Source organism: Penaeus vannamei, chromosome 1 (genome assembly GCF_042767895.1).
Source record: "Penaeus vannamei isolate JL-2024 chromosome 1, ASM4276789v1, whole genome shotgun sequence".
NCBI classification, from domain to species: domain Eukaryota; kingdom Metazoa; phylum Arthropoda; class Malacostraca; order Decapoda; family Penaeidae; genus Penaeus; species Penaeus vannamei.
The window spans coordinates 783,545-793,544 of record NC_091549.1 but is presented as its reverse complement, the minus strand read 5'-3'; the positions used below and the strand labels follow the sequence as shown (position 1 = coordinate 793,544).

Here is a 10,000-nt window from a genome sequence, read left to right as displayed (position 1 = left end):
TATATATATATATATATATATATATATATATATACATACATATAAGTTTGAAGAAGTTTGCATTCACACAAAAACACATAAGCACAGACACAAAACCATACACATACAACCACACACGCACACACACACACACACACACACACCTACACCTACATACACAAGCACACCCACACGTATACTCGAGAACACAATGCCAAACGCCCACAAAACACACAAAAGAAAAGAAAAGAAAAGAAAAAAACAACAGACAGTGCTTACTCGATCTATATATAATTACCACGGTATGATTAATGATGTTGATAACGACAGGTTGCTATTAGTATTTCATTATGATTCCGTTTTATCATTTCGTTCTTTTGATAAGGAATAACACATCAGTCTGTAATTCCGTGTACAAACAAAAGTATTTGGCGTTAATGACGTAAGAGTCCATAATCATGTTTTTAATCTTGGAACAAGTTGTGTCTCCTTATCGACTCTCTCCGTCCTTATATTTCCCTCATTATCTTTTGTAATAAAGGAAAATTTTCTCTTTTTCTTATTTATTTTCGCATTATTCTTTATCGTCATTTTGCATATTACTTTTCCAGTTGTATTGCCTTTATTTTTCTTTATTTTTCCAACCTTTATTTTTCTGTGCCCTTTCACGTTGCTTCTACATCCGCTTATATCCTGTTTTATCTCTTACATCCTTGTTTATCTATCTTTATTTCCTCTTCCTTTATCTACATTTCACCTTTCTCCATCTTTCTTCCATCCCTCTTCATCTATATATCATCCTTCTTCACCTATATTTCACCTTTCTCCATCTTTATTTCCATCCCTCTTCATATCATCCATCTTCATCTGTATTTCCCCTTCTTCCATCTTTATTCCGTCCTTCTTCACCCTCCCCCTTTTCATTCGTGCTTCGTACATTTCCTCCTTTATCCTATTACCACATCCTTAACATGTTGTCAATACTCAATGGTTCTTCGGTCCTTGTGTATAGAGGTGCAATTAGCATCACGTATGAACTGGAGTACCCTTGGTGACTTTGTATTGGTTTTCGTAAGAGTATTGCGGAAGAGGGGAAGGAGGAGTAAATGAGGGAGATAGGAGAAGGGGAAAGGAGAGGGAAAGTGGGTGTGAGGGAAGGAGGTGGAGGAGAGGAGGAGAAGAGGCGGAGAAGGAAAATGGGGTGAGGGAAGGAGGTGGAGGAGAATGGGAGAAGGGGAAAGGAGAATGAAAGTGGGTGTGGGAAGGAGGTGGAGGAGAAGGGGAAAGGAGAAGGAAAGTGGGGTGAGGGAAGGAGGTGGAGCAGGTGGGGAGGAGAGGAGGCGGAGAATGGGAAGAAAAAGGGAAAGGTTTGAGGAAAGGGGAGACGAAGAGAGGAATAAAGAGGTGCTGAGAGGGGAGGAGAAGGGATGATAAAGAAGGAAAGGAGAAGAGGGGAAGAAAAAAATGAGGAAAGAAGAAGGAGAAGATAAAACAGAAGTGAGGAGAGAAGAAAGAGAGAGAAAGAGGGACAGAAGAGGGAAAAGGACGAGAGAAGACAAAAGACAGAAGAAAAGGTACAAGAAAGGAAGTGAGAAGAATGAGACGGAAAAAAATAAGAACTAACGAATAAGCAAGAGAGAAAAGGCAAAAGAAAGAAGAGGAAAGAACATAGATGAACAGAGGGGGAAGGACTGAAACGAGAGAGAGGGGAGGGGAAGGCGAAAGAAGAAGAAGAAGCGAAAGAGGATAACGAGGCGTGTAAACAAGAATGAAGTACTTCTGTGTGCTCTCTGTTTACCCATCTAATTGCCTGATTCATTTGTGTGTCCAGGTGATTAGTCTTTTTTCTAATCCTTTTAATCTCTTTTTTGCCACTCTTTCTTCTTTTTTCTTTCTTTTTTTTATAGTGTAATCATCATCAAAGTCATATCATTCCCCACCCACAACTAAATTGATAGCGACTAGAATCTACTTCCATCACCATGACTGCCTACAGTAATGACTATACCTATTATGCAATCAGCTGATGGATAACATGAAAAATAGAAAAAAATAATACTGCCTCTAGAACAGAGCAAAGTATTACTCTCACAATAACCACGCTCAAGCATATCACCATCACTATCGCCATAACACTGCAGAATCACCATCCCAGGCATTACAAGGTTTGTCTGAACAACACATTCTCCACAGCTGATATTGTTGTAGTGAGCAGTTACCAGTTCGGTGATTTAGCGCTGCAACAACAGCGTGAGGGAGGTGTGGAAGGGAAGGGAGAGAGAGAGAGAGAGAGAGAGAGAGAGAGAGAGAGAGAGAGAGAGAGAGAGAGAGAGAGAGAGAGAGAGAGAGAGAGAGAGAGAGAGAGAGAGAGAGAGAGGGGAAAGCAAGAGAAAGAGAGAGAGAGAGAGAGAGAGAGCAGAGAGAGAGAGAGAGAGAGAGAGAGAGAGAGAGAGAGAGAGAGAGAGAGAGCACTGTGAGAGAGAGGGAGGGGAAAGCAATGAGAGAGAGAGGGGGGGGGGGCTGGAAAGCGCGCGCGCGAGAGAGAAAGAGAGAGAGAGAGAAAGAAAAATTATACAATATTTCCCAGAATGTCCAGCATTTAGTGATCAAGCTAATTAAACAAGCAATAAAATTTATAATTAGTGTTAAGTTAAAAGGCATACGTAGGGGAAAAACGGCAGTAAAACTTAATAATGGTGAACTGCAATTCTTTGTTTCGGCCGTGTATTAACAGGGCCGCGTGTTCATTCGTAATCAAACTCCAAAACGATAGATGGAAAAGCGAGCTATCCTGGTAACCGGTTCCTATCGACCAGCTAACTGTATGTATGTAAATATGTATAAGTGTGGAAACGTATAAAGGCGTATGTGTATGTATGCATGTATGTATGTATGTATGTATGTATATATATATATATATATATATATATATATATATATATATATATATATATATATATATATATATATATATATATATATATATATATATATATATATAATTGTGTGTGTGTGTGTCTTTCTCTCTCCTATTTCCTCCCCTGCCTGCTTCCCCTCCCCCTCTCCCCCGCCCTCCCCCTTTTCCCTCTCCCCCTCCCTCATCTATTTTTCACTCCCTCTCTCTCTCCCTCTATCCCTCCCTCACTCATTCCTTTCTTCCCTCCCTCCCTCCTTCACTAACTCACTCACTCACTCATTAACTTCACTCTCATATTCCCCCTCCCTCCACTCACTCCCCCTCTCTTTCTTCCCTTTTCCCCCTCCCTTTTTCTCTTCTTCCCCCTCCCTCCTTCCATTCCTTCCCCACCCTCCATCCCTTCATTCCCGCCTTATCCACTCTCTCTCACCTTCCTTTCTTCCCTCCCTCCCCTCCCCCTCTTTTCCCTCCCTCCCCTTCTCTTCCTTCCCACCCTCCCTCCCTCTCCTACCCTCATCCCTTCATCCCTCCCTCCATCCTTCCTTCCCTCCCTCTCCTACCCACCACCCTTCCCTCCCCTACCCCCTTCCATCTGTCCTTCCCCCTCCCCCTTCCCCTCCCCTCTGTCCTTCCCCCTCCCCCTCTCCCCTCCCCCCTCTGTTTGGATATGCAAGAGTGTCTATTTTGCTTCAACCTTGAAGTGCTATGCGGACAAACACTTAACCTCACCCTCGTATACCCTATTCCTCCCTGTTCCTCGAGAAAGCATCGATTACATCGGCCTCGAGAGCTCGTCCTTACGTGGTCGCTCGCTCGCACTTGAAAGCAAACACTGACATCTCAACTTTTTTTTTTTTTTTTTTTTTTTAGGGGTTGGGGGGGGGAGCTCGCTTTTTTTCCGGGTCGTAAAGTAGAGACTTAGTGGGGCCGAGAGGTCGTTGGCGTAATGCGGAAATAGGGATTCGTTGGCTGGTTGGGTAGAGGCGGGGGAAGGGGAAGGGGAGGGGGAGGGAGAGGGGGCTGTATCTCTATCTCTGTATCAGGATCTATGTCTTTATCTACATCTTTTCCTTTAACGATGTGTGTTTTATCTTATGGCTATTTATCATTCTACCAGGCTGTCTGTGTCTGTCTGTCTGCCTACTTGCCTGCTTGTCTGTCTGTTTATCTGTCTGTTTGTCTGTCTGCCTGTCTGTCTATTTGTCTATCTACCGGTTTGTCTGTCTGTCTATCTGTCTGTCAGCCTGTCTGTCTGTCAGTCTGTCTGTGTTTGTCTGTCTGTCTGCTTACTTGCCTGCCTGTCTCTCTGTTTGTCTGTCTGTCTGTATGTCTATCTGTCTGTCTGTCTGTATGTCTATCTGTCTGTCTGTCTATCTACCGGTTTGTCTGTCTGTCTATCTGTCTGCCAGTCTGCCTGTCTGTCTATCTATCTGTCATTTTGTCTATCTGTCTGTCTGCCTGTCTGTCTATCTGTCTGTCTGTCTGTCTGTCATTCTATCTATCTATTTGTCTGCCTGTCTGTACGTATAACGATCTATCTATCTGCAACTGTACAACTATGTATCAACATACCTACTGGTCTACCAATTAATCTGTATAGAATACTTCCTACTTACCTACCTACCTATCTATCTACGACAAAAAATCCACAATAGTCGTACATCGACCTCAACGTAACTAAACATATCAAAATAATAATAATAATGATAATAATAATAATAATAATAATAATAATAATAATAATAATAAAATAATAATAATAATATCAATAATATCAACAGTACCATACCACGCACAACCACGACCTCGTTCGAATCCCTCCAACGAGGCTTAGAACAACACTTCGCTCGTTACTTACTGATAACGACCACATTGCAGACGACCATGACGAACAGGTTGATGATGGTGAAGGCACCGAAGATGTTGGTGTAGATGAGGTGGTGGAGGGGCGTGTCCGCGCAGACGTGGATGTTGACGAAGCACCAGGAGCCGGGATACTGGAGGGCGTACTGACCCCATCCGAACAGGGGCATGGCGCAGAACAGCACGCTGAAGAGCCAGATGCAGAGGAGGAGCATCCTGTGGGAGAGGCGGAAGGAGGCGAGGGTCAGAGAGGGAGGTCGAGGCGAGTAGGGCTTGAGAACAGGCGCGAACAGTGACGGATGAAAAGTCTTTGAATGAATCGAAGCTTTGAACCTGTCTCACCCTATACAGTGACGAATAAAAGGGATTTAAATGAATTGAATCTCCGAATCTGTTTTACTCTTCATAGTGACGGACAAAGCGTCATATGACCTGAAGCTTCGAATCCGTCTCACCCTATGCAGTGACGGACAAAAAGTCATGAATTGAAGCTTCGAACTTGTTTTACCCTATAAGAAAAGTGTTGCATTAAGCGCGTGTTCGAGACGGGATTCGAAATAAGTTCGACAAGAGTCTTGATCGAGACTGTACCAGACTCAGAATCCACCGAAAGCCAAATTTTCATTTCTGATAGTCTTGGAGGGATAACAAAGCTATATAATCTGGCTTCCCGGGTTACGTTCATAAAGACTGCCTGGTATACCTGTAAGCAGTTAATCTCACTAAATTATATAACAGAGAGATTAAGAATTTACAAAGGCGGAACTGTCATTATTGCAAAATTGCCTTTTACTATTACAAAGATACATCTTCATTTTGTATATAACTTGCCATAGCTATGTATAACTGATTGATTAAAAAGGAATTACACAAAAATCAAAGTAGCTAATACTAGCTTCTTCGGTTTGAAAATGATAAATGATTTTCAATTAAAATAGTTAAATACATCTTGAACGCATTACTTTCCGTCTATCTATCATCATTTCACAAACTGATATTTTTCTTCTTTCATGACCGTCCCGCGAGGCACATTTGGCACGCATACCATGAGCCTGGCACCCCTGGGTTAATAGAAGTATAATAGCAACAGCAGTAACTATTATATTAAAACGTTTAAAAAGATTTGCGATATCTACATTGTTTTAATATTATATTTATGGTTACACACGCGCTCGCGCTCATACACACACACACACATATAAATAAACCGTGAGAGAAAGAGAGACGGAGAAAAAATGACAGACACAAAATTTACTCTACTAGCCTATGAAAAGAAACCAGACAGGATTATGCCTCGTGTATAGAAATTCTTAAACAAAAAATCACAAAAAAAATGAATAAAAACACACATTAGAAAACAAATACACAAATCGTCCAAACAAGAAAACAAATAAAGAGCAAGTAGATTATCAAACAATCAGAAAACATATGAACAAACGCTAAAACAAGTAAACAAACACAAAACAAAACAAAAACAAGTAAAACACAAATAGAACAAAAACAAGTAAACACACACACACAAAAAAACGAAAACAAGTAAACACACACACAAAAAAAACGAAAACAAGTAAACAAACAAAACACAAAAACAACGAAAGAAATAAACACAAATCAAACAAAGACACACCAATCCCCCAAAACCCAACTAAACAAACACAAAAATAAAACCAAAAAGAAAAAAAAAAAAAATCCACGCCGGTCTCTTCCCGCCCATCGGAAGGGTGATAAAAATCTCTCATTATCTCTCTCTTGTGTCTTTTGTTCCCATCGATTTCTCGCTCAATTAAAGGCCGAAGAAATGAATGAATGAGCTAAGATGGTCTTTGCTTTCTTTCCATCTTCTCTATCTCTCTCTCTCTCTCTGTCTCTGTCTCTGTCTCTGTCTCTCTCTCTCTCTCTCTCTCTCTCTCTCTCTCTCTTTGTTTCTTTCTTTCTTTGTTTCTTTCTTTGTTTCTTTCTTTCTCTTTCTCTCTCTCCCCCTCTCCCTCTCTCTCTCTCTCTCTCTCTCTCTCTCTCTCTCTCTCTCTCTCTCTCTCTCTCTCTCTCTCTCTCTCTCTCTCTTTCTCTCTTTTTTATTTCTTAAGATGGGGAAGAGGAAGTATTATTGCATTTTTTGAAAATATATAATTTTTACACTTTATCCATTATTATTATATATCATTTTTGTGGGGATTTCCAATATATATATATATATATATATATATATATATATATATATATATATATATATATATATATATATATATATATACGTGCTTGTGTGTGTGTATGTATGTATGTTTATATTACACTTTTTTGTTAGGTATGTGTTTGGTAAATGTTGGAATGCTTTTATCCAGAAATAAATCAATACACATCTAGATACTGATAATCAACAAAATTGCGGGCATTCTAAAGACAGATAACAAATCTATCTGCTTATTTATTATGCATAAACGATCAGCCATTAACAATTATGATTTTTTTTTATATCGTGTAGTTTCCTTAATCATTATCAAACATTACTCCACTTCCTTTTATTTATTGAACGTATATAACACCTGATACGCCCAATCAATCATATTCCTGCCATCTATATCTTCCTACTTCTCCCTCTTCATCAAGAATTAACTAACTTGTTTTCATTCTTTTATTAGATAAAGTTATTACAAACATCCGCTCTAATAACGCCTTCAATTTGGTAAAAAGCCTGTAGTTTTTTTTTTTTCTTTCTTTTTTCTTTTTTTTCGCACCAGAAAGGTCACTCCCGTTTATTAAATGTCACCGGATCTTTGTATACTGTGATGGCTTCTCTTATTTTGGTCTCTGTCTCTCTTTTCCTCTCTGTCTTTATTGCTTTCTCTCGTTATTTCTCTTTCCTTTTTCTATGTTTTGTCATTTACCTGCTTGTCTGTCTGCTTATCTTATCTTTATCTGTCTGTCTATCTATCTATCTATTTATCTATCTGTCTATCTATCTGTCTGTCTATCTATCTATCTATCTATTTATCTATCTATATGTATACACACACCCACCCACACACACACGCATATATATATATATGTGTGTGTGTGTGTGTGTGTGTGTGTGTGTGTAAGTGTGTGTGTGTGTAAGTGTGTGTGTGTGTGTGCGTTAAAAATTCAGCTGCAAGGCAATCATCAATAGCATTACGATCATAAAATCATATCAGCTTATGGCGAGTCATTGACCGGTATCATCCCTGTCCATTAATTCATTAACTCCTGTTGCGATTTAAACATTTGTCATTTTAATTTATTTTATGTGTCTTATGAGATGGAAATTTGATTCGCTCTCTGTCACGCCCACCCGTCTACGCCCCGGCCTGTCTTCCCTCCCTACGCCCCCCCCCACCCCTCCTCCTGTCTACCCCCCTCCCTCCTCTTCTTTTCATCCTATCCTCACCCTCACCCCTCCTCCTTTCCTCACCCCACCCCTCCTCCTTTCCTCCCCACCCCTCCTCCTGTCTACCCCCTTCCTACCATTCCACCCCCCCCCCCTTCCATCTGTCAACCACCCTCCCTCCCTCCCAACCCCTCCTCCATTCTACTCATCCCCCCCTTCTCCCTCCATCTCCCCACTACCCCCTCCCTCCAAACTCATCAATTCTCCCTCCCTCCCCCCTACAACCCCCCCCCCTCCAACCTCATCAACCCAAACCGTTCATCAACTCATCAATCACTGCTCTACACGGCCTCATTGCATCAATCTTGGTAATTAGTTCAATCATCATTAGTGGAGTTACAATTAAGAAAAATTGATTAGGAGCGTACTTCGGTTCTCTAGTAAGTACTTGAATAGAGAGAATTTAGGGAGGAAGAGGGAGGAAGAGGAGGAGGAGGAGGAGGAGTAGGAGGAGGGGGAGGAGGAGGAAGAAGAAGAAGAAGAGGAGGAGGAGGAGGAGTTGAAGGATAAAGAGGAGGAGGGAAAGAAGAAGAAGGAGGAGGAGGAGGGGAAGATAGAGGAGGAAGAAGAGGGAAAGAAGAAGGAGGGGGAAGAAGACGGGAAAAAGGATGAGGAGGGAGTAGAAGGAGAAGAAGAAGAAGGAGGAAGAGGAGGAGAAGAAGAAGGATAAAGAGGAGGAGGGGGAGGAAGAACAGTCAAAATAGGGAAGGAAAAAAAGAACATTCACACAAAAGCGAACAAAAAAAAGACAGGATGAAGAGGAAAAACTAAAAACGAAGATACACAAAAAAGACAGGATAAGGAGGAAAGACTAAAAACGAAGATAAACAGGAAGAAAAAAAAAAGAAAAAAAAAAACGTACGATAAGTAGAAGGAAAAAAACTCGATCCCCACTCGACGGGGATGAAAAGGGGACTCGTTCAAGCGTGGCCTTCTGAGGAGCAACTCGAAGGCGTCAAGGTGTAACTCGAACTTCGCGGGTCGAGGGAGAAGGTGGGGGGGGGAGAGGGAGAAAGGGAGAAGGGAGATGGAGGGAGAGGGAAGGGAAGGGAGGGGGAGACAAGGGACAGAGGGACGGGGCGGGAGAGGGAAGGGAAGGGAGGGAGGGAGAAGGTGGGGGGAGGGAGAGAAGGGAAGGGAGAGGAGAGAGAGGGGGCGGGAGGAGGGACAGGGGGAAGGGAGAAGGGAAGGTAGAGGGAGAGAGAGAGGACGGGAAAGGAGAGAGGGAGAGAGGGACGGGAGATGGAGAGGGAGAAGAGAGAAGGAGAAGCGAGAGAGGGGCGGGAGAGGGAGAAGGGAAGGGAGAGGGAGAGAGGGGGCAGGGAGAGGGGGAGAGGGGGAAGGGAGGGAGGAGAAGGAGAGGCGGATAAGGAAGAGAGGAGGGATAGGAGCGGGTGAGAGGGAGAGAAGTGGGAGCGGCTGGGGAAAGGGAGAGAGAGAGCGGGGGGGGGGGTATAGGGAGGGAGGAAAGGCGGATGAGGAAGAGAGGAGAGAGAGGAGAGAGAGGAGCGAGTGTGGGAGAGGGTTGGATAAGGGGGAGAGGGTGATGGGAGAAAAAGGGAGATGAAAGAGAGAGAGAGACAGAGAAAGAAAGAGAAAGATAGAGATATAAAATATATATAAAAAAAAAAAAAAAACAGGCGAGAACGAAAAACAATCAAACTGGATAAATTCAAATCCCCCTCCCCCTCCCCCCTCTTCCGCAACCAGCCAATAGGAAACCGAAGAGATAAGGTCACCCTAGCCCCCTACCCTACCCCCGCCCAGTGCCCCCCTTAGTGACACGCTGGCACCTGGCCGTTCATAGGTGCCAGGGAGTGCCTCTGCGGCGGGAATAC

The 10,000-nt window shown here is 42.5% G+C and overlaps 1 protein-coding gene across 3 annotated transcripts in view; it reads right to left on the bottom strand.

Annotated features, from left to right (window-relative positions):
* Positions 1–10,000, bottom strand: part of LOC113809818 (prostaglandin E2 receptor EP4 subtype-like) — a 150,227-nt gene that overhangs the window by 38,874 nt on the left and 101,353 nt on the right. For all 3 annotated transcript variants that reach the window (XM_070126620.1, XM_070126495.1, XM_070126551.1), the window contains one exon: positions 4,755–4,975. In XM_070126620.1, coding sequence (XP_069982721.1) covers positions 4,755–4,975 — 221 coding nt within the window. The remainder of the gene's footprint in view (positions 1–4,754; positions 4,976–10,000) is intronic.